General features: G+C 31.3%; 1 protein-coding gene across 1 annotated transcript in view; it reads left to right on the top strand.

Annotated features, from left to right (window-relative positions):
- The window catches only part of LOC111635493 (UDP-N-acetylglucosamine--peptide N-acetylglucosaminyltransferase 110 kDa subunit-like), a 59,531-nt gene that overhangs the window by 25,991 nt on the left and 9,309 nt on the right, over positions 1-24,231 (top strand). Inside the window, exons 15-17 of the mRNA XM_023380465.1 lie at positions 904-1,029; positions 5,584-5,871; positions 15,894-16,085. Coding sequence (XP_023236233.1) covers positions 904-1,029; positions 5,584-5,871; positions 15,894-16,085 — 606 coding nt within the window. The remainder of the gene's footprint in view (positions 1-903; positions 1,030-5,583; positions 5,872-15,893; positions 16,086-24,231) is intronic.

Below are 24,231 nucleotides of genomic sequence, written 5' to 3'. Positions count from 1 at the left end.
TAAAAATGCATAGTATCTTTCACATAACTGAAATGCAGAAAATGCTTGGTTTTTTTAAATAAAAACAATTTTAAAAAGGGGGTGGGAAATTTTACAGTACAGGAGGAAGACCATAATAATACCTGTCTCTCCAATGACAAAGCTTTTCTTTTTTTTTCTCTCCCTTTTTTTCCAGACTAAGACATTATGGTCAAAGCATACTGCAAAGAGCTTGTTCTGTCTGTTCTCAACAAGGCAAAATTCAGATTAAACTGAATTTTGATCAGTACAACGTCAGGATTGGACAGTTGTGGACCTAGAGCATGGGAATGGAATGTGGTCCTGATTGTTTTGAAGTCTACAAGAACAAAGGAATGGTCAATCAGCTGATTAGACATAAAGTTGATAACCTGACTGATTTGTAATATGTTTTCTTGATGAAAGCAAAGAAGGATAAAGCAGCACCTTTTTATTTGGTCACATAGCATTAGTCAGAAGCTTACATTTAAAAAGTAAAAGTCAGACTGGATTACCAGTAAGCAAAGCATCCTCTGGATTACCAGAGGAGCAAAACAAAATTTTAGTTGGAAGGTTTAAATTTTTACTTTGGAAGATTGTGACATTTCAAGTTTGAGCAGTAAGATTGGATTTTCCTTATCATATAATTTACTTTTTGTATGGCTGCTTGTCAAATCTTTATTAAAATTGACATATTTCTTTGTAATATTTAAATATCAGTGCCAAAATATTTGGTTATTAATATTGGAGATTCAAAATTACAAGGAAAAGTTTGTGTTAACTGACAGCTGATTTCATTACATGAGCTTGACTGTATATTTAGAATAAAATAGTTTGACTTTATCTCTAGAGAGTATATTATCTTACAATAAACAAAATAATTTGTAAAAATATATTATTTTTCAGGTTCCTTGCAATGGAAAAGCAGCAGATCGTATATATTTAGATGGAATTCATATCCTGGTAAACATGAATGGCTATACTAAAGGAGCTCGTAATGAAATCTTTGCTCTTAGACCTGCCCCAATACAAGTAAGTCTCAAGTTAAAATTTTGTTACAAATACAATTTCTTCATATACAGTATAGAACATAACTGATCCAAAAGTTAATCTAGTAACAGTAATTATAAAATAGGTTCATTGTTGTAATTAATTTTTTTATGTATTACTTCATATTTTTAACAAGTTTCTTATGATGTTTTAAATTTGTATTTCAAATCTAACTAGAATACTTGTTTCAAGCAAATGTTACAAAATTATCTAGTCAAATTGAGATAAGTGGTTTACTAGTATATTGATTTAATATAGAAAGATTGATATATCTTATAGGAATCAATAAAAGTCTGTTTTTTGTATTAAAACAAATATTTGAATGGGTGTTGACAAGTGAAAGTAATCTTCAGTACAACATAGAACAGCTAAATGAAACTTTGAGAACAAAAATTTGTCAATTATCTTTATTTGTGAAAATTTGACAAATACAGAACTCTTACCAAGATGGCTCCTTTTGATTGCCAATAAATGAAAAGGAATGTGCTTGCTGCTTTTGAATAGCCCAAAAGAAAAGTACTAAATGATTGCCTATAGGTTATGTCAGAAGTAATTGGGATTAAGATATCACTCGATTTGATTTTTAAAGCTTTTGTTAACATCTTAAATCAGTAAAAGATTGTTAGATAATACTATTACTTTTTAAATTTCTTTTTGTGTAGAAGCTGTAAATATTTTGTACTGATAATTTGATTAAAATCAGTTGCAAATATCTCTCCATATCATGAAAATACTAAATTATTAAAATATTAAGCCTCTTAGGGCATAGTGTTGAATAAGTCATATGTAACATTATAAATAATAAAAAATCTGTTATATAAAATTTAGGTTCAAAAACATTTGTATAAAATCAAGTAATAGTAAGTTTTTGGTTCTGATTTTTAGTTTTGGTAAACATACATGACATGAACTGAAATTCTGGGATAAGTTACTGTTTGTTGGCCTACTGACCCATTGGTAAAAATATTTGTATTCAATTTATACAGTAAATTTTATCAAACTGTTATAATTGACATTAAAACAATTTATGCACTTGTTAAAGACATATGTGCCTTAATGGCATTAATAGCAATTATTGGATCATATGATTTGGCATTGTTATATAGTGACAGATTAATTTCAATATATTAAAGTTAATAAACTGAAGTGTATGTTTGCTTAAGTTTTGTGTCAAATTTAGATTTAAGCATGTTTAAATTCTTGTGTGTGTCAGTGATATGGAACATCTACCCTTTTTCAAATTGAGATATTAATACATGATTGAAAAGACAAAAGGTTATGATAGATTGCTTGCTATTGGCTAGATTTCCTAGTTTAACAAAAATGTATGTAAAACTTTCTCTACTTGGTTTTTGTCTAATTTTTTTAATGCATGCACAGTTGTGGCTTCACAACTATTATTCAAAACAAGTAAAATGGCAAAACCATATTTGGGACAAGACTATGTCTCGGAGACTGTATCACTTTGATGCTTAAGGCAGGTCTTGTTCTCATTCTCATTCTCCTATCTTTTTTGATATCACTGCTTTTGGACGCGATTGTTCAAACTTTGTAGGCAATGACCATGAGATCGTCCGCGATGCACCTTCGATGAAATTAACCTATCTAATTTCAAAATTTCTCTCCGTTGCATGTTGGTCTGGGTTGAATTTTTATTGATGCATAACGAAAAGTTCCCGTTTTTGAAAAAAATAATGGTGGCTATTGTATCATCCGAAATTATTTTATTTTGCACAAACAATATACAGTTTAACCTGATTTATAATGTCATCGAATGTAACGACAACCCTAATATAACATCAAATTTTTATCGGTCCTGTGATTTTACTATACTAGATAATGTTTTAAAAAAAAAAACCCACTTGTAACGACATAAAACCGTTTTAACATCATATTTGAAGCACTCCCAAATTTACAAAATTAGATTACAAATTTTATTTAACATATAAGAAACTGTGTGTTCAGTCCTAAGGTCAGAGTTCATTTCTTAGAATGACTGTGGGTGGTATGCTCCCCTACCTGATTTTGGTGGGGTGAGGTGGCTGTTTTGTCTGTTTGTAGAAGAGGGTTGCCATTTTGGATTTTATTTTGACTTTATTCTCAGTCCCCTGACTATCTACGAGTCTGGATTTTTTATGCGCAAATGATTTGGGCACTTAATACTCTGTGCCAAATATCAGCTCTCGACCTCTATGCTGGTAAGAATATTGGACAGTACGATTTTATAAACAAGACATAGTCATTTTAGATAAAGTAAAATAGTGTTCAGCTTCATATAGTCAACTTGTGTTAATACAAATTTTCAATAACTTTAGACTAAAAGTATTTTTGTTCTAATTTTTTTTATCATAACAATTAAAAAAATGCTGGCTGTCATGACCTGCCTGCCACTGCATGGTAACTCTAATTTAAAACTTTTTAATTTTCTGTATTATCAAAATGGCTCATTTGCAGACATAAGTTTAACGCAATCAATTTTTGTTAATAGTGTCTTGTACATGAGAGTGGATTGAAAAGTTTCTGGAATCACCACTAGGGGGTGTTTCATTTGAAAAGAGTTTTTCTATGATACATCAGTAAATTTTTCTTATGTATTGACTTCAAATTTCACACTGATCTAGCCAATAGTTAGGTTTTTTACAAGCATTGAAGTGAGTAGCCTTGTGTGCTTGTTCATACATGAAGAAAAAATGAAATTTGGGTTATTATCAAATTTTTCTGCTTGGAGGAAAAAACTGGAATGGAAATCAAATCCAGGCTGTACAATGTTCTTTGTGATTCATTGCCTTTATTTTTCACAGTAAGTTTTTGGGTTTTAGAATTCCAAGTATGACACTTGTGTGCAAGTGGGTCATACTTGAATCCTGGTTTTTGGATGTTTGAACTATGTTCAGGCATCCAAAAACTGCTACACTTCTGAAATTGTGGATAAAATTCATGACACTGTGTTAGATCACTGAATCAGTGTGTGAAATTGAAGTTCTGGGTATCTATGAACAAGTAGTTCTTATTTTGCATAGTAAATTGGTTTTACAGAAGTTTTCTGCAAGATGGGTTCCAAATTTGCTCAGTCCAGAACAAACACATCAGAATCTGAATTTCATTCAAGAGTTTGGAATTGTTTAAGATAAATCCAACCGATTTCAAGTGACTATTTGTGATAATGGATGAAACTTGCATTCACAACAACACACTGCTAACAAAAATTAAATCGCTGTGATTGGATATGATGAGCAGGCTCTTAAGAAGGTGAAGACCATTCATTTGACTGGCAAGCTGATGGCATTGATTTTTTGGGATGCCAAAGGTTTTTTGTTAACTGACTATCTTGAAAAAGGAAAAACTGTCACTAGCCAATACTATGTACCACTTTTGGATAAGCTCAAAGCAGCTATCCAGGAAAACACCTGGGAATGATGTGAAGAAAGTGCTGTTTCACCATGACAATGCACTCACTCATTCAAGTGCAATAGAATTAATTATTCAGCAAAAACTGGCAGAAATTAAGTTCAAAATCCTTCCACGTCCACTATATCTACCAGATTTGGCTTTTTCAGACTTTTACCCATTCCTGAAACTCGCTCAACATTCCAAAGGAATGTTTTGAGTTTTAGGGCAAGTTTGAATGTTGAGGAGATGGAAAGCATCATTGGGGCAAGTCATGGCAAAAATACAAACCCACATAGTGGGAACTGACTTTTCTGTACTGCAAGTTTTCTATGCAGTGTGTTGTGTGTTATACCAAAGGAAATGTCAAACTGTTTGGCTAAGATCTTTGTGAACAAGATTTTTTACAATGCCTCTTCCATTGCAACATTTTTTCAGCAAAATGATGCTTAATGGGTACCAAGAACAAAGCTCAGCCATTAGAGGCAATCTTGTGCAGATATTTTGTATCATTTGTGGACATTAGTGTCAGACAATCCTCACTATTTCAGCATGAATGTCTGATTGTTTCTTAATCAAAAATCTTCTAATCTGAATACCGGTATTCTTATAAAAAATCGTACTTACTAAACCTTTATTGTCCGGTACTTGTAAATTATTTGTAAAAACAAACGTTTTCGGCCTCAGTCGAGGTCTGCTTCAGGTTAAAATATCCAATTATTTTATCCTGAAGCAGACCTCGACTGAGGCCGAAAACATTTGTTTTTACAAATAATTTACAAGTACCGGACAATAAAGGTTTAGTAAGTATGATTTTTTTTATTGTTTCTTATTTATCACTCACATAAAATGAATTCTGTGAGTGATAAATGACCTCTGCTTTTCACCTGTAGACAAATTCTGGGGATATCATATTCTTTTCTTCATTCAAGTGCACATACTGAGTGGCAACAGCTGTCCAATGACTTAAAAATAGCAAAAATACTCTTGTTTCCACTTTCTGTAACAATGAAAAATATCTACAAATTATTAATAAAGAGGTGTTACTTTTTATTTTCAATTGTACTTGAAAAATCAAAATTCTGAACTGTTAAAAATAGTATGCTATTATTATATCTTCATTAATAATAATTTTGTTTTTTATTTTAGGTTATGTGGTTGGGATATCCTGGTACAAGTGGTGCTCCATTCATGGACTATATTATTACAGATAAAGTGACTTCTCCATTGAATTTGGCAAACCAATATTCTGAAAAACTTTCGTACATGCCAGACACCTTTTTTGTTGGAGATCATAAGCAAATGTTTCCTCATTTAATTGAACGGGCCATCATTGATGCTAAAGACAGTTTAAGTAAAAAGCATGAAGTGCCAGATAATGTCAGTATTGTTAATGCTACTGATTTATCTCCAATAATCGAGAAAGCAGAAGTTAAGGTAAGATTTCATTTTAATTGTCTCAAGCGTGGTGGTACTTATGTACCAGTACATGGTTGTAGGAAGCATGTGGTTCATATTCTGTACTACTTGTAAGAAAGGTTGTTTTTTAAAGCATATTTGTTCAGATTTTGCACCATCACTCTTATTAGATCCAAAATGCTTCTGCCTAGCGAAAGTAGATTGCTTTCTAGTAGTGATTGTTCTAGCAGTCATCTTATCAATATGCATTTCCTTGATGTCTGCTTCCATCTGATAGCATGTTTTATGTTTGTAGTGTTTGAGGTTTTTAGTTTATCTGACGTTTTAATTGAAGTATTTGTTGATATAAATCAACAAATACTTCAATTATACCTTTTGCGTATCTCCTTCTGTGCAATATTTTGTATAAGTTTGTTATTTAAATGCAAAATAATAAAGAAATGACTTTTACAGTGGTACTAAATTTGTACTGCCATGCTGCATGAATATATTGTGAGAGTCACATGGACCCACCAATAGCTCCACTGCAACACTGAGTTTTTTTAGCTATTTTCTTGCACTTATTTATTTCTTTTGTTCAGTTGGCATTTTAGACTTGTTTTAAGTAATAATATATAGAGAAAATATATATTTAACCTATGCTTATGAGAGATTAGCCGGGGGTACCAAACTGGAGTACCACGTAATTGACTCAGAATTGTGAGATTCGATCTCTAAATTTTTAAGGAGAGCTTTATAGTGAAAAAGGATATAGATGGTGAAGTCTCTATCGACGTCAGGACCTTAGACACCAGTTAATCGGATTTATTACACGCGGATTAACACGTGTTATCTCTAACTTGTGAGTATGAGGAACGTAGGTAACTTGAATAGGAATGAGTATGAATAGCTAACATTAACCAAACCATATTTATAAAGTAAACCAAAACATTTAATAAATCAAAGAATATAAAGTACACGAATGAATAACAAATCGTCCTTAAACCTAAATCTAAATGACTAACTTAACCTAATCTTATTTTAAACCTGATGTGTGAGAGAGAGTTTACATCGATCTAACGATTATCATATTACCTTCTCAGTTTCAATCTTTCGTTGTATGAGAATCTTCTACAATTATAACTATTCTTCTTGTTTTCTATGGCACTTTCCTTAAATAACTTCTCTTATGACAATCTTGTCATATACTTCGTATGGAGTGCTCTATAGTATGACTTTCAATTAACGAATTCGTATGACAGACTTTCTGTATGATGATCTTTCATCTATATCGTATGGCTAATTCTTTTCAGGAGTTGTGTGGCAATACCTTCTTTGACGGATTGCCTATATCATATGATGGTCTCTCTTCGTGTGGCAATACCTCTTTTGACGGACTGCCCCGAATGGTGGGAAAATGTCCCTTTTATATCAGCTCTTTCTGAGGGCCAAGTAGTGTGTGCAAAAGCTTGTATTTTTGACTCATCTCATGAGTTGGCCGTGGAAAGGAAATCAACTTCCTTTCTGAAATCGAAAGTTTTTTTTTTGGTAAAATTCATTGAAAATTCATGAAGAAAATATTATTTTCTATTAATTTTCTTTAAAATTGCCTTCCCCTCCTTTCGGATCTCACACTTAGTTAAGTTTACAATTGAGTATTAATAGTCAGCATTTTGATTCTTGGCATTTAGGTACTGTACATGCTAAAACAATTTTTAAACATAATGCTAACAAGCTAGATTATGGAAACATTGAGTTGAACTATCAGGGTTGTCTTCAACAGATGACATACCATCTGACAAGCAATTTATCACTATATGTTGGATTACCAGCAAAGGCTGGTAATCCAACTTATAGTGATAAATTGACATATAATCCAAATCAGAACTCTTATCTTGCCTCAAAGAAAGAAGCAGCATCCATCTACCAGTGAACCTGTTCACTCTGAAACAGCAAAGCACAGACTGCATTACAATTAGTGATATTGTCTAATGCCATTTCTTTGGGTAGATGATGTGTCTGATATTGTGTTGTGCAGAACTCTCAAAACGTATATATACATCATCCTGCTTGTATTCCCTAAAGATAATGTGCAAAATATAGTGCGAAAACAATGCAAGTACATACAGACTGTATTTGCACAGTTTGTAATATTCTATTGTGCTTGGAAAAACAAATCATTTTTTCAAAAGTATCACTATTAGTAGCACAGTTGTGCATGGTTCTATAATACAATGTACAGTACCACCTCAGTTCTCTAAACTATGTCAATAAGTTATGTTTTTCACATATCTGGTGTAATATAAGCTTATTGTAAGTAATGTATATATTTTCATGAATATCAAATTATGTGCAGCATAGGATTGGTTTACTAAAATCTTGTGCCTGAAAGAGTTAACCCCTTAAGGACATTGACATTTTTGATTGTTTATAATCATTAATTTAATTAAGCGTAAAAAATACTTAAAACTGAAAAAAACGAAAGAAATGCATTTATTTTGAAGAAAAAGCTTTAAATTTTATTTTCCTTTGTCTGGTCTTTCTGTGAAATATAACACTGATGAGTCATTGTTTACACAGCTGGATGACTTTGAGAATAGCTGGAGTCCGATTTTCCCGGACATTCTCGGGAGGCGATGGGTTTATAGTAGGGTGACTACTGGTTGGCCGTATATTTTTAAATATTTTTAAAAAATTAAAATTTTTATTGCGATTTCTGACCCCCCGGCTTAATTAAACTTATATATAATAAAATCTATTAATTAAAAAACTATTGGAGGTCGTTTTTGACATCAGAAACTAGCTTTAAATAACTTTACCGAAGGAAAATCGGTGCATTACAACTTTAGAACGATGAATGAAATTTGATATCAAACTCCCATTAAAAAAACAATTAAAAAGCAATAAAGCGTGAAGTGCACATCATTAGACGTTTTTTAAAATCGCGATAAAATTTTTTTGCGCGGGCAAAAAACTTTGAAAAAATTTGGGGACCTAAAAACATTCCAAAAATTCAAAAAAATGGGGGGTTAATTGATTAATTAAATTAATAGGTGACTAGCCTTGGGACCAAGGTGAATGGTCACTATAGAAGGGTTGTCACTATATACATCAAATAAACCCATGGCACATTATGTAGGCTATTTGAATTTATTTCTGTTAATGTTGACAGCTCTAGTTTTATATAGCAATATATGCATTCATTTTATCAAAAACTGTATAAATTGAGATATCCTTGCTTGAGGTTTTCCATTGTTGTTATCTGCATTAGTTTTTAACACAGTACCTTCTCTGAAATGGCATGTCTTTGCTTAAGTGATTTGAGCAAATTATTTGACACATTGAAGTTCTGAATATGAAACTTCTCTGCAAATCTAAATGGTACTTTCTGTAGCATTGCACCAGACACACCAGCAATTTATGCCATGCATTTGATGAAACCATTTCAGAACAGCAGCCTTTATCTCAAAATTTGCTCTCACTTTTTTGGAACTCTATTTTCATTGTCTTTATAATGTTCAAGGTATTCTTCCTTGCATTTATAGATGTTGTTAACATGTTTTACTTCTGAACTTTGCTGCTGCTTTGTGCTATCTATTGGATTCAAAAACTTAATCTCAACTTTTTCTTTCAGAGAAAGCTCTATGTATGGCTTAGTTGGAACAATAATTGAGGGCTATGTAATTGTAGATGAACAGATTTTAGATGCTATCAGTAATGAATAAAACTTACAAAACTATACAATACATTTAAAGAGGCCAAAAACCTATAACCCACCAGGTTTTTTCTGTAAAGAGGTCACTTTAACAGGTAACATTTTGGGAAAACCAGATTAACAGTGGTTCACTATACAGAGAAAGTATTCCTGAAATTTATTGAGTAAATTTCAGGCCAAATAAAATTGGTTTTCATAGGAAGATGGTCACATTAGCAGGTTCCTCTATACTTCAAAAAGTATTTGAGTCAACAGTTGGAAACACTTGCTAATATAATGCATGATGTAACAGCTGTATGACTAATGTAATATTTTATTGGCCATTAAAGTATTGCATTTAATATTTTAATTGGCAATAAACATAAATTTGTGTCAAATATGAAACTATAACACTAAGTTTTGGCTCTATGGAGTACATATCACACATTATTGATGAGGGAGTAATCACACAGAAGTAGGTAGGCACAGGTTTATTATGACTACGGTACAGTGTAGTCATAATAAGGTAAGGACTAAGTAATTTGTCAATAAATTTGTGTGTTGTTATAGTTAAACATGTTTTAATCTGAAGTTATTAATTCACTAACTTTGGAATAAAACAAATTTAGATTAAATAAAAATCATTTTCACACTGATTATAATATCTCTACATATGGTTTTTTTGAATGTACAGGTAACCCCTGTATAACACAGCACTTCTATAGCACGGGTTCACTCTTTGATTCAACATGGTTCGAGAATTGGGTTAAACCCTCATACAGCATGAAATGTAATAAAGGGTGCATTATTTTATAACTCCGCGCGAGCATTCTAATTGTTTGTGTGGCTGCTTTGAATGCTCTTTCAACAAATAGTCCATTTAATGGTTAAATTTTATAATTGGGACCCTTCTTTTGCCTCTAAAAGCTCATTTTAGAATTATGGATTCCTCCATCACGATACTATCGATAGTGCATGCTCCGCCATCTTTTTTTTTACTGTCATTCCTACATGCCTACAAACAGCAGTGCACTCCCATTGCAGAGTGGCCACTAGTAACGAATGCACCCAAAAACTGTTACCAGTTGATGCTCATGCTGAGATCATCATATAGGATGAATAATCCTCTGGTAAAATATTTACTTATTATTTAAGTAAATATTTTACCAGAAAAAAAATGAATAATAAATCTGATTTAAATAAGGATTTAACAGCATGTTTTTTAATTTTTGCAACCTAACCCCCCCTTTTTGCACTAGTTCTTTGTTTTGTATAACACAGATTCGCATAACACTTCAATTTTTTGGAACATAACTCCTGTGTTATACGGGGGTTACCTGTAGTTGGCTTCCTGCATATCATGAATCTATTATTTTTAAAAAATATATTTAAAAACTGCCTGTATTTATATAGACTAAACTGTTGAAATATATTTTCTTTGTTTTTAAATTAGAAGGGAAAAAACATTTTTCCTTTGTATAGTTAATGAAACTTGCATAGTATTGTTTTTCAGAAGACACTCAAGGGTACTCTTTTATATATAAGGATATGTATTTTGGGCATTTTCAGTTCCTTTAATTTTATTGTAATAAATTTTAAACTAATTTTATTCATTTCTATTAAGTAAAAATTTCTTACTTACAGTTTAAGAAGTTTCTATTTAACATCACATTCAACATAGTATTTTATAACATTCAAATTCTTGTCATGCATTATAATTTTTATTAGAAATAAAGAGACAGAAATAATGTATGAAAAGAATTTGGATGTTATAAAATACAAGGGCTGTTTGGAAAGTTTGCGGCCTTGCCTATATGCAGCACTGCAATCAATTTAATTTTTGGTGGGAATAATTCAGCCATTTTTGCTAGAGATAAGATACCAATTTCCGCTTGATTTGTCATAAAGTTTTGCCACGACAGCTTAGCAGATAGTCAGTGTGCATATGCTTTGTCAAAAATGGAGAAGACGGAGACTCGTGCGATCATAAAATACCTGACGAAAAAAGGGTTGACCCCATCTCAAATCAAAGCTGACATGGGTGAAGTTTTGGGAGTGTCTGCTCCTTCGTACACCACTGTAAAAAAATGGACAGCCCTTTTTAAATCTGGCAGAGAGAGAGTGGAAGATGACCCTCTCAGCGGACGGCCGTCAACTGCTGTCACTGAAGAAAATATCAACAAAGTTCATGATTTGGTATTAGCAGATTGGCGTTTGAAAACGCGTGAGATAGCTGAGACAACAGGCATCTCTGTCGACTGAGTGCACCACATCCTAACTGAAAATTTGGGTATGACGAAGGTCTCAGCAAGATGGGTGCTGCGTCTGCTGACCGCTGAGCAAAAATGTGTTCGCACTTTGATGTCAAAGGAGTGTTTGGACTTGTACCAGAAAAACCCACAGGATTTCTTTTGTTGGTTTGTGACTACTGATGAAACGTGGATCCATTACTACACTCCTGAAACAAAAGAACAGTCAAAACAATGGAAACACTACAGTTCACCACCACCAAAGAAGGCAAAGACAGTTTCATCAGTGAGGAAAGTGATGGCCTTGGATTTTTGGGATTCTAAAGGCATCATCTTTATTGACTACCTAGAAAGAGGAAAGACCATTAATGCTGTCTATTACTGTGAACTTTTGGAAAAACTGAAAAAAAAAATCGAAGAAAAGAGGCCACACTTGAAGAAGAAAAAGGTTCTGTTCCACCACGATAATGCACATGCAGATTCCGCTAGAATCACTGAACAAAAGATAAACGAACTTTGCTTCCAATTAGTTCCGCATCCACTGTACTCACCTGATTTGGCCCCCAGTGACTTCCACCTTCTTCCAAACAAGTAATGAGACAACTAGCATTACATCCAAACTAAGAACTTTATTTCAATTTTGCAGTTACATGGATTCAAAATAATCCCCTTGCACTGCCACACAACATTTACATCAATTATATAAGTTATTGAAAGAACACTGGAAGTCCTGTTGTGTACCTCCTTCAGTCTGTTGATCACAGTACATTTGATGTCCTCAATGTCACTGAAACATTCCCCTTTTAAAGCACGTTTAATTTTCAGAAATAGAAAAAAGTCTGCAGGTGCCAAATCAGGCAATTGGGTGGGTGTTCGAACACACAGATCTGTTTTGATGCTAAGAACTGCTTTTCTGTCAATGAATGTGGCACAAACCGGGAACAAATCTTTCTCTAAAATGGACTTAGCCTTTTCCTTACTGACACCAAGTTTCACTGTAAGCATTCTGGTGGTAATTTGTCTATCACTGTCAACAATTTCCTTGACTTTTTCCACATTTTCATCTGTTCGAGCAGACATGGGACATCCAACACGTTATTCATCTTCTAAGGATTCTCTTCCATTCTTAAATGCTGAAAACCAGTGGAACACATGTGCACGACTAATACAATCATCCCTGTAAACAAGTAGCATGTCTATGTAAACTTCTGATGCTGTTTTTCCTAATTTACAGTAAAATTTTATCACATCTCTTTGATACGTGATGTTATATTTGACCGTCGCTACTTGCACAATGTTACTTTCAAGGCTGCTGTCCATGCACTGGCTGAGTCATCAATACGATCGAAGTGTCTGCGTGTTCAGCACAATCTAGCAGGTGAAATAGTAACCACATTTGGCACATTTCTTGAAAGTATTCTTGGAAAAAATAATCAGTCTCATTACTTATTTGGTGCACTGTGTATGTTTAAATTTAAAATTAATGTGAAAACTAAGATGAATTAATTTTAAGTTTTCAAATGATATCTGTTAAACACTTGACTCCAATGTTGGTAAACATTGAAAAAATATTGACCTCTATTCAGCACGAATAATGATATAGGCATATTCATGAATATTGGCTAATATTTACTGTAGTAATTTATTTAATATCAATAAAATATGATGATAAAATACTCCATTGAATTAAAACAAGTTTTTGAAACCAGTTTGGCATCTGATATTTAGAAACAAGTTTTGTTAGAACTTGTTAACCATTTTTGAGAATTTGATTTTTGCCACCACTAAGTTAATTTCAATAACATGAGAAAGAACCACCATAGATCCTAAAAGTGGGTATACAAAATCTTGATTTAACACAATAGCAAAAATTTAGTCTGAAGTATAAGAAGCATATGTGCAACTCTCAAAGACAGGCTAAAAGAATATAAAATAGATGTAAGAAAGGCAGGGGAATTATATAGCAACAGAAAGGTTGAAATGGTAAAATGGACAAACACAAATTTCATGGTATATTTAAAAAGAGAATCATCTATTCAGATTGCAGAAGAATTGATCATTACCATATGCTCTGAACCAGTTTTAAATAAAATGAGGATTTGACTTAACATCTTGGATTGGAAGGGATAAAATTAAACTGATAAAACATTTTTATGTTCATTGTAATTATTTGCCTTATAATTAACTATTTATAAATAATAAAGGTATAAATCAATTTTTCTATGTCACTGGGATGGTGTATTTAAATGCTTGCTCAAATTATAACAAAACAAAATTTGACATTATTCTATGTTTGAATCTGAAGGTAAGATGTTTGTCTAGAAAAACATTGTAATAACCCAAATATTTGTATTTATTGGTTTTAAAACAATTTTTTCCTTATATAAACTAAAATTTTTTTCTTTAAATTTTTACATTTATTTGAGCTTTCGTGGTGTTCATTTTCTCCAGAATTTGGAAAGTTGTACCATTAAATTATTTGGCCAAAATGATAAATTATGTTTTAATAAAACATAACAGAGACTAAAAATGTCTTCACTTTTTCATCATGTCCACTCACCAGGAACAACTATATTCCACTGCAGAGATGACCTTTCTTTAGAGGCTATGCATCTGCTAAAAAATGCAGAACAATCTAACAGCCAATTGCAGAGACAGAGTTTACGTTAAATGACGTTTATCAACAGAACGGCCTATAGACATTGGCTGGCTGAACCACGGTTTAAAATGCGTTGCAAAGATGATGATCGTCTATTTCTCACTGTTCTCTAAACGAACTTCGGCAAAACATTGGCTCTTACTTACTTCACTATTACTCCCCTGTTTTAGGATTAGTTTGGCCAATCGGGTTATTTGTTTGTGACATCAGAAATGGTCGCCAGCTATATTTCGAAAGCTTTCAGAAATAAAATCTTAAGGCCGTCAAAACCATTGTTCAGCAATTAATGACAATCCTTTTCCATTTCAATATTTAATTTTGTTGCCAATACGGTTTAAAATACGAACAAATCCATATTTAGAAAATTTATACATTCGAAATTCATCTTATTACTGTTGCCCTTCGTAACTATCGAAATGAATAATTTAAAATATTTTATTATTAATATTACATTTTTTTATATCTATAAAAAGATATCTGTAATTATTAAAATTGTCTCGGTTGTTTAACAGAACGATGATTCCGAAATGTATTAACGTTTTATAACCGATACAATACTCGAATTGAAAATAAATGCATCTGATTTAAATTAATCAAAGTTTTAAGTCTTCACCCATTTGAATATCGAAATTGGAACATTTAAAACAAATTTAAAGTATTTAATTTTGTTGTTTCTGCTCCAAGCAATTAATTAATGAATAATTTTGTCGATTTGTACCGTTTACAACATTTATCAAAGGAACGATATCTGTTTTTATCTAAACTTTTCCGCAAACAAAGCTACCACTCAAATTGAAAAGACCTCTAAACTTGCTATCGATGGAGTCTAGAAAGTAGGTCAAATAACTTGTTTCTAATCGCTGTCTACATTGTGGCAAGCGAGAAACACCGTCTCTGCAATGAAATTTTTCTGAACAGTGGTCTACCCGATCTGTAAACCGCCGTCAGCCTCTAAACATCTCTGTAATCAGCCCTAAAAGTTCACTGATGAAGACTTTTTTAGTCTATTACATTTTATTAAATTGTAAATTTGTCAGCCCTTTTTTTTTAAAAATGATAAATTATTTATTTGCTCTGGTTGTTGAGAATCCTCAATATTTGAGTAAATTAATAAATGGTATTAATGAACTTGTAGTCATGCTAATTAATTTGGCATGTCTCATCTTATTAAATGAACTTTGATATATTTTTCATACAGAAATTGGATTACAGATAGGCATCACAAAAGGTTCAAACTATAAGAATGCCATCCTTAATTAATTAATTGTTATAAGTAACTGTCATTGAGATTTGCCAGACTTCAAACAATAATCTAAAAGATTATCAACCCTTTTAATTTTTTTTTTTTATATTAGTTTTGTGATTTCTGTTGTTTTTGTATTTAAAAGTAGATAGTGTTTAATGTGTAGTCATCAATAAACTTCAAAATTTGTAACATTATTCTTGTTTTTATGTACAGAAAATCCGAGAAGTGGCTGTAGCACCTACTGTTATATCAGAGAAGGCAGAACCTAGATTGGAAAAAGTGGAAGTGGTCAAAACTGTGATTGAATTGGCAACCACTACACCTGTACAAAATATGATAAGTACAGGACAAGTACAGACTTCGGTTAATGGCATTGTAGTACAGAATGGTCTTGCAACTAATCAGGTAAATATATTTTTTATTAAAGAACAATTAACCATTTCTAAGAATTTGTAGCTTTTAAAAGCTTGTAGTAATTACAAAGTTTTCACAATTTTTATAAAGATTTATATACTAACAATCCAGTGTTTTTTAAATGGACTCTAGGGACCTTGATGTTCCCTGAGACAAAAAGGCAATGGCTGAAAAATTTATCAGCAATCTTAAACTTGTACTTATTGCAGCATTTAACATTTAGCTATCTTTGTCACTAATGGTAAACAGATAATCCATCACTACTTCATTCCATAAATTTAACAAATAATTGGTATTTCATTCTATTCTTGGTTTTATTATTAACTTATTATTATTATTATTATTATTATTATTATTATTACTGATGAAATAGTCACTAGTTTACACTTTAGGAAACCTCCCGAGGGAAAAATATACAAATTTAGTGAATGTGTATACAGTAATGCATTTTCTTTTTTTATTCACGATAGAGAAATAACAGGAGTTAGATACAGTATACACACTAACTTACAACTTTATGTAAAGTCAAATATAGTATTAAAATGACAACTACAATTGTAATAAAATGATAAAAGTTAAACTATTCAATGGAGTTGGAAATTAATTTAAAATATATAAAATATGAAACACTCAGCCTATTTTGACTTTAGAGGTGATTAAAACAACAATTAAATCAAGAAAAGATCTACTTAATCATACAATTTTAACTTACCTATCAAATGTATTTCACCAAAGTGACAATTTTTTGGCCTCCTCACCAATAATACAATTGAGTCCATGTACAGCATATTTATAGTTTACAAATTGTTTCAGCATGCATCAACATTAATGCCATTATTTAAATTAATATTATTTATATTATCTTAATTTATTATTGAAAAATGTCCTTTAATTTTTCTTCTAATACTATTCTTCTCTTTAAATAAACTTGNTTTAAAAAGCTTCTTAAGATATTTTGATCTTGAACCTATTAAACAAAAAATTTGAGACTGAGGTGTGGGGATGAACCTAAGAAGATATCCATTTTGTCTCATTTAGTTTTTAAAAAGAAGTGTTTTAAATGAAAATATTTTTGTATCTTTTAAATGGAACTTTTTTATCATTGATTTACAAACAATTGTGAGAATCTGGAGACATGAGACAATGTTTGTTAAATTAATACATGGGAGAAAATAGAGAATGCAAATTTACATTCCTATTATTCCTAGTTCAATGTAAACTCTCTCTATTGGCCTAGTAGCAGATAAGTAATTAGATATTTGATATAGTTCATCTCTTTAAATGTGTTATTGGATGAATATGCTGATTGTGCTTGTATATAGACTTAGTGTTGTAGTTCTAGTGTAACCATTGCTGTATTTAGCTTATTAAACTGTTATTATTTGTTAATTTGCCTAAAACTAGAGTCTAGAATTATTTGGAGATCAGACTACCCTATAAACATATTCACAACTCCACCACTCGTTTAGTCCTCTAATTAGATATTAGACGTCAACCTTCAGATGTCTAGATAAAATTGTGAGCTAAGATGCATTATTTCTTAACTGGTATCAGAAAAAGAATTAGTCTTAAGATCTTCTGATCTTAGGACAACCTGCTAGTAAAAGCCATCCAGTGAAAACATGAGCAGGCCTACCATCCCAACATTGGAAAAGCGAGTTAGAGATAAACTCGACCCTCCCCAGCATCTCTCACAGCGATGTCAGAAGTTGAATTTTCGATAGGTAGTGTCTGTCGAATCCAGGTTGTTGTCTGCCACAGGCAGGTTTTATTCTATTTTGATTTAGTGATAGCTAGAGATAGCAAATAAGATAAATTAAGTAACCTATAAGTTAAATTTAAGCAGAATTAGAATATAATAGAAGGCAAACCCCCAACTTTAGGTGGGAAAATACAAGGAAAGGCCAAACCCATAAAATATAAAATTAAAGAAAGGAGAAATTAGGAGTATGTTGGAGATGAGACAATAAATTCAGAAAGGGTAGATGAAAGTCCAACAATAATTCAAAATGGAAGGGAAATGCAAACAAACAATCCTAAGGATATACATACTGATGATAAAAGGAAAAATGATGATGATAATCAATGAAAATTGTAGGCAAGAGAGGCCCAGTCTTTAAATTATTAATTGAGGCCCTGATTATCATTTTTACAATGATGTTAGCAATGGTGGGAATTCTATTTTTCCTTACTTATATATGGCAAAGGCAGTCAAAACTGTTATGTACTGGTATAATGTCATCGCCAAGATTACGTCACAGTCCCGTATGGTTGTATGCGAACACATTTGTCAATAGAGTGAAAAGAGGAAATTAGTCATCACAATAACGTTTGTTTGCTTAGTTTTAAAAACAAAAATGAATTATTTTGGTAATTGGTGTTCCCAAAGAACTCCTAGGTTAAAGTTTTGGAATTTATTACTTGGGAAGGTATTTTCATTGACATTGCCATAACAAGGACTTTTCTTTCCTTCTACAATAACCTTAATGTTGACCATCATTCTATAATCGACAGTCAATGGTGAAATAAATAGGAAATGAAATTTTAAAGGGGATCACAAATTAATTTATGGGTGTTAGGATAAGGATGAACTTGTCATAAAACCTCTGATACTAGGCAGATGCTTTTTGGAATCCTTGGCAAAACAAACCCTTTTACAAAGGAACAGATTCAAATGAGTTTTCCAGGAACCCTGGTTTAGAACTGAAAGTTTGAGAAGGAATTGCAATTTATCTTTCCTATTTTTATGGCCACTTTTATATTTACCCAATGTAGGGAAATTTATTTGTTAATTAATTTTGCTCGAGGGAGATTTTGTCTGACCTAGTAGATGCAAGAATATAAGGTGACCAATCGTCCTCCTTTTGTAAGTTCTGTCCTCCCTCGAAAAGTGTTCTTTACATGTCCTCCTTTTTGATATTTGAAGACTAATCTGTAAATCTCTGTATTCAATCAATGCCGAACCGATCTGTTGCATGTGATGTGATATGATGTGTTTGTATTTAACATGACAATTCATCAAGGAGACCTTGAGAGAGAGATAGAGTGCACACACGCAAATGGCTTTGTTTACTTCTTATCAAAACATGATATGGCATCTATGCATGCAGTAGAGATTATTATAGTGTATTATTGTTGCAATGAATAAAATGTTTTTTATTTACAATGTTTTTTCCTTCAATTTATTAGTGTCCTCCTTTTCATTGTAAAAAGTTGGTCACCTTAAAGAATATCCACGTTAAGAGAATAAGGAACCACTCACTCCAGTTTCGTAATATTGGTAGATTTGTTGCTTGGAAAGAGAGATTTTCCCACTGAAAGATTTGTCTTTCAACAATGAGAGCAACAAACCACAAACCAAGGTACTCACCTCCATCCAGGTCAGAATCAGCCATTTCATATGGGGTTTATTATGTTCATTCCTGTTTGAAAGGAAAATCTTTAAATTTAAAACCCCACACTGACTTATGAGAGAAAAAGGGGAACAATTATGTTATTTTGTAAAGTTCTTGATATCAACTCCACTCCTGATACCAATTTGTGAGAATTTGTGGTGAGAAATCTACTCTTCTCACCTTTGCACAGTCAGGACGGTTAAGCCTGTTTACATTATCACTGGATAGCTATTGGAATTTTTTTTAACCAGAGTCAGATTCCCGGCTCTGGTTACTTTCTTCGGTTGAGTGTGGAGGATCACAGGATCATTGATAAAGCATCAAGTTATTCGATAAAACTTACTTTGAGACCAGGTAAACTAAACAACAAGTTTACTATTCAAATAACTGATTACAAAGAACAAACACACAAACATATTGTTAGGTATATAACTAGACATATTATCAGGATTTTGAGGATAACCTCGAGCAACAATTTCTAACATTTAACTACTTATCACTAGTAGACCGAGAGAGAGAGTTTACAATCAGTTAAACATAATACCTCAGGTAGACAGAGTGAAGTCTTCTCTAATGTCTTGGCTAGCTGGCGGGATGATTCAAGAGGTGTGTCAATGACAGAACTCTTCCAACATTTGCCCTGAGACTTGGGTGTGAACCTGTTATATCCCTAATATTTTCTCATCAAGTGTGAAATTTTGTCAGGTGATTCTCTGTCATAGCTGTGCCCCAGTGGGCCGCAATAAGATTTGGACTTTGATGACCGGGGCAAAGGTTTATTTCCTTTTTGTTATTTGATTCTCTTCAAACATGTAAAGATTTTTAATGATATTGTTTATCAAACTGATATTGTTTATCAAAAAATCTTTCTTGGGTCAGAGAGGGGGAGCTCATTTTCTTGAAGACTACATCCAAAGAGTAGTCATCAAGAAAGGGTAGTCATCATTTTCTCTGAGTCAATTGTTGAAGTAGGATATAATAATTAATATGAAAAATAGATTATGGTTGGCGTTGTATGTTTACTGATCTCATGGGATATGGATGCAAAATGAAAGAGTTGTTGCGACGAAAAGTTTATTTTGAGGTCATCCAGAGTTGTAACCTCAGAAAGGGAAAGGGGGATGTTTCCTGAGTCTCACACAATTAGTCTATAGCAGTGTTTTTCAACCTTCTTGAATACGCAACCCCTTTACAAGTTAAAAAATTCTGGCGACCCCGCCAGGGCCATATTAAAACTATATCAGTGATTTTAAAAACTACTTATATAATTTTCTTTCTTTAAATATCGATCGAAAAACCAATTGTACTGTAAAATAAACAGGCACAGCCTTCTCACTGAAATTCTAGTTTTTTTTATTGTAGTGTAGGACCTACAAACACTTGTCTTTTTCTTTCACCTGCGATGCCCCAGGGGGGTCACAACCCACAGGTTGAAAAACACTGGTCTATAGGAAAAAGTGTGTGACGTCATTGTGTTATTTTTAGAACTCAAAGTGAATAAAATAGTGACTGAATTTTAAGGATTTTATCATAATTTTTTATTAATTTGATGAGAGCCATACTTTCCTTTAAAGGTTTTATTAATTAAAAGATCTTTGTTTGGAACTTGTTTTATTTGGCAAGACTAGTATTTGGTATATTGTTATTATTTATATGTTGATAACTTTGTTATACAGTAAAAGCTTAATATAGTGGACCACATAAGACTGAAGAAATTGGTCTGTTATAATGAAAGTCTGTTTTATATACTGAATCAGAAAATTTGAATCTCATTATTATGAACTTTTATATCAAAAAGTCCATTACTATACAGTAGAAACATGTCAGAACAAATCATGATTTGGAGAAAATGAAAACAGACTTGAAGAAAATATCTGTAGTTTGAAGTTTTTTCCAGGTCTAGATGTCAGATCAATGTAGTTTTATCTCATTTCAATGGATCTGATACTCTGAATATAAGAGGATTCTACTGCATATAGGAATATTGACTTGTCCATTACTATAAGTTATATCAGTATTGTGGATAAAAGTAAATTATGTAGTAGACAAAATTTTAGTTGTAAAGTATATAAGCCAGATTTTTATTAAACTTGTAAAACAATATTTTTATTAATTTTTTAAAATATTTTTATTAATTTTTTAAAATATTTTTATTAATTTTTTAAAATATTTTAGATTATATGCTATCAAAAATTTTGAAATAATTTTAAGTATTTATAATAAATCTCTAAGCACCATTAGAATAATTTAAAAATATTGTACTAAAGATATTTTTATTTTTGGAATTAAATTGTTATACTGTATTTAAAAAAGGGCTTAGAAGGAAAAAATAAAATAAACATAGGCTATGATTTAACTAAAACTAAATTTAATCAAAATTATCAAATGTTATCAGTAGACTACTCTTCTAACTAATAGCAAATTTGTTTATATTCTATACTAATATATAAAGTGAAAATATTTGTTTGCTAGAGGTAATCTTGGAACCTACTGAATTGATTTTTAAAGCTCTTTTGCTATTAGTAAGTTAGCATTCCTTCCAGATGAACATAGGTTATATACTATTTTTATATTAAAAAAGGAAAATGCACAAGAAAGATGTTTTTATTGTGGGATTTACCTTGCACAGACCTATTGTTATTTGTCTGCTCTGTTCAAGGTTAATTCCCTTCACCACCTGGTGGACTTTTTAAACTTATTATTTTATCTATTCAGTTTCTATTTTTATTTGTGCAGTTTGGGTATGAATGCTTTGTTTACATTGTCTTGGTAGTTTGTCTCTTATAATAATAGTCTTATGTTATTAGATACTTACAACTATAAGGAGTGAATTTACTTCCTTTAGTTGAAACTGCTTTTGTATGTAGGCCTGTAGTATTTTTACATGTTTATTGTTTTAGTATTAATCTTACCTTATCATTGTTTAAAAATAAGAATTAGTCTTATGTTATGAGATCTACCTACATAAGTGAGTTCTTTTGGTTCCTTTTCAGGTGTACACATGTGCCAGTGAGCCTTATCAACAATAAAATGCCTAAAAGAAAGTCTCAATTATCATGAAATACATCTGTGTCAAGGGCAAACAAATATTGTAACATAAAATATACTTGAACTTTTTTTAATTCTTTCACCATTAGAAAGCTTATTACTTTCCATTATACGTAAGCTACCTTAAAACTCATACCCCTCATTCCTCCTTGATGATTTCATCTCCCACAAATTGCCAAATTCTTTGACTGATTTGTACTAAATTTTACATAGTTACCATCTACCACCCTACAGTAAATATAAGCTACATTATAACAAGGAAAACTCAACCCTCTTCCTGAGTTCCCAAATAGCACTGGGCATTCTTTGCTTGTTAATTTATATAGATAGTATTGGCATCTTATGACTATTTAATAATTAAATGATAACCATATTATTGGAAGATGGTGACATTGCCTACCTTTAACATTAAGTTTTATTTGTAATTAATTTCTAATGAGCCTAAAAATAGTCTGATAATAAAATGTGAAAGTTTTTATATAGAATAGGCAGTTCTTTGATTTAAAATCAATAGACATTTAAGTAAAAAAATTTCATTAAAAAATAAAAAACAATGTGTTTAAAATTATATTCAAAATTTTTAGTAAAGTTTTAAATAAAATGTTTTTCAAATTATTGGTACTTAGCCATTGATATAAAAAGTTTGCTTCACTTTTACTGATATGTAATGAATTTGATCACTATTTGACATTTAATGAAAGTACTACTCACTCACTAATGTTATATATTTTAAAATATTTAAAATATTAATTCTCTAGAAATAAGATTACAGGAAAGACATGCTAATGAATTTATCATTAATGTTGAAAATTTGATAATGATGATTATCATCATTATCAAACTTTCAAACATATCTAGAGCAAGCTTATATAACAAAACTGATTACTATTGATTCATTTGAATGAATAATGAATGGTCCTAATATTACTGACTGTCACTATTAATTTTTTTCATAATAGAATTTTCTAGTTGTGTTTATATGGATCATTATCATCTCTCCGTAGCTAAAGCAATGCTTCAATTAAGTATTTAAACAATTTTTTAAATATTTCAATTTTAAAATAATTGTAACATAAATAATATATAAATAACAGTTAACTGAACTCTGAAATTGTGTGTCTGTTCTCTTTTAAAAAAATTAAAAATCTTTCAAGTCCAGGTTTTAGTATTCAAATATTTATTAATAGTTTGCAATAAAGGTAATTTTAATTGTAGTGTCATGCTAAATATTTATCACTAGACTTGTTCATATTTCTAATCTAAGCATGATATGTCAGTTTTATTATTGAATAGTTGATATGATTGAATTCATCATAAAGCAATAAATGATAGCATAGTTTTTAATTTTTCCTTTAGTGTGTTTGAATTTAAGTCATCTATTAATGATAATGGATCTAATTTGATTCTTATTTGAATAGATTCTGTACTTCTTTTCAAGTTTCATAATTTGTTTAGTTTTCTCTCAGAAGAAACAGTTAGTAAATGAACTCATTTTCATAAATAAAAGTTTAATGCCATTTAAATTAATTTTACTTTTTTAAAATTGAAATAAAATCATTGTAAATTTACATAAGTGACTTTTTTTAAAGTATATAAAATATGAGAAAAACCTCTCAGCCTCTTCTGTCTTCAGAGGTGATTAAAACATTCAAACAGTACTTAAATCAAGAAAGGATTATTTTAATACTTACACT

The sequence above is a fragment of the Centruroides sculpturatus genome, unplaced genomic scaffold, assembly GCF_000671375.1.
Source record: "Centruroides sculpturatus isolate CEXI.00-Female unplaced genomic scaffold, Cexi_2.0 scaffold845, whole genome shotgun sequence".
Classification (NCBI taxonomy): Eukaryota; Metazoa; Arthropoda; class Arachnida; order Scorpiones; family Buthidae; genus Centruroides; species Centruroides sculpturatus.
The sequence above is the reverse complement of the archived record's forward strand: the minus strand, read 5'-3'. Positions and strand labels throughout refer to the sequence as shown.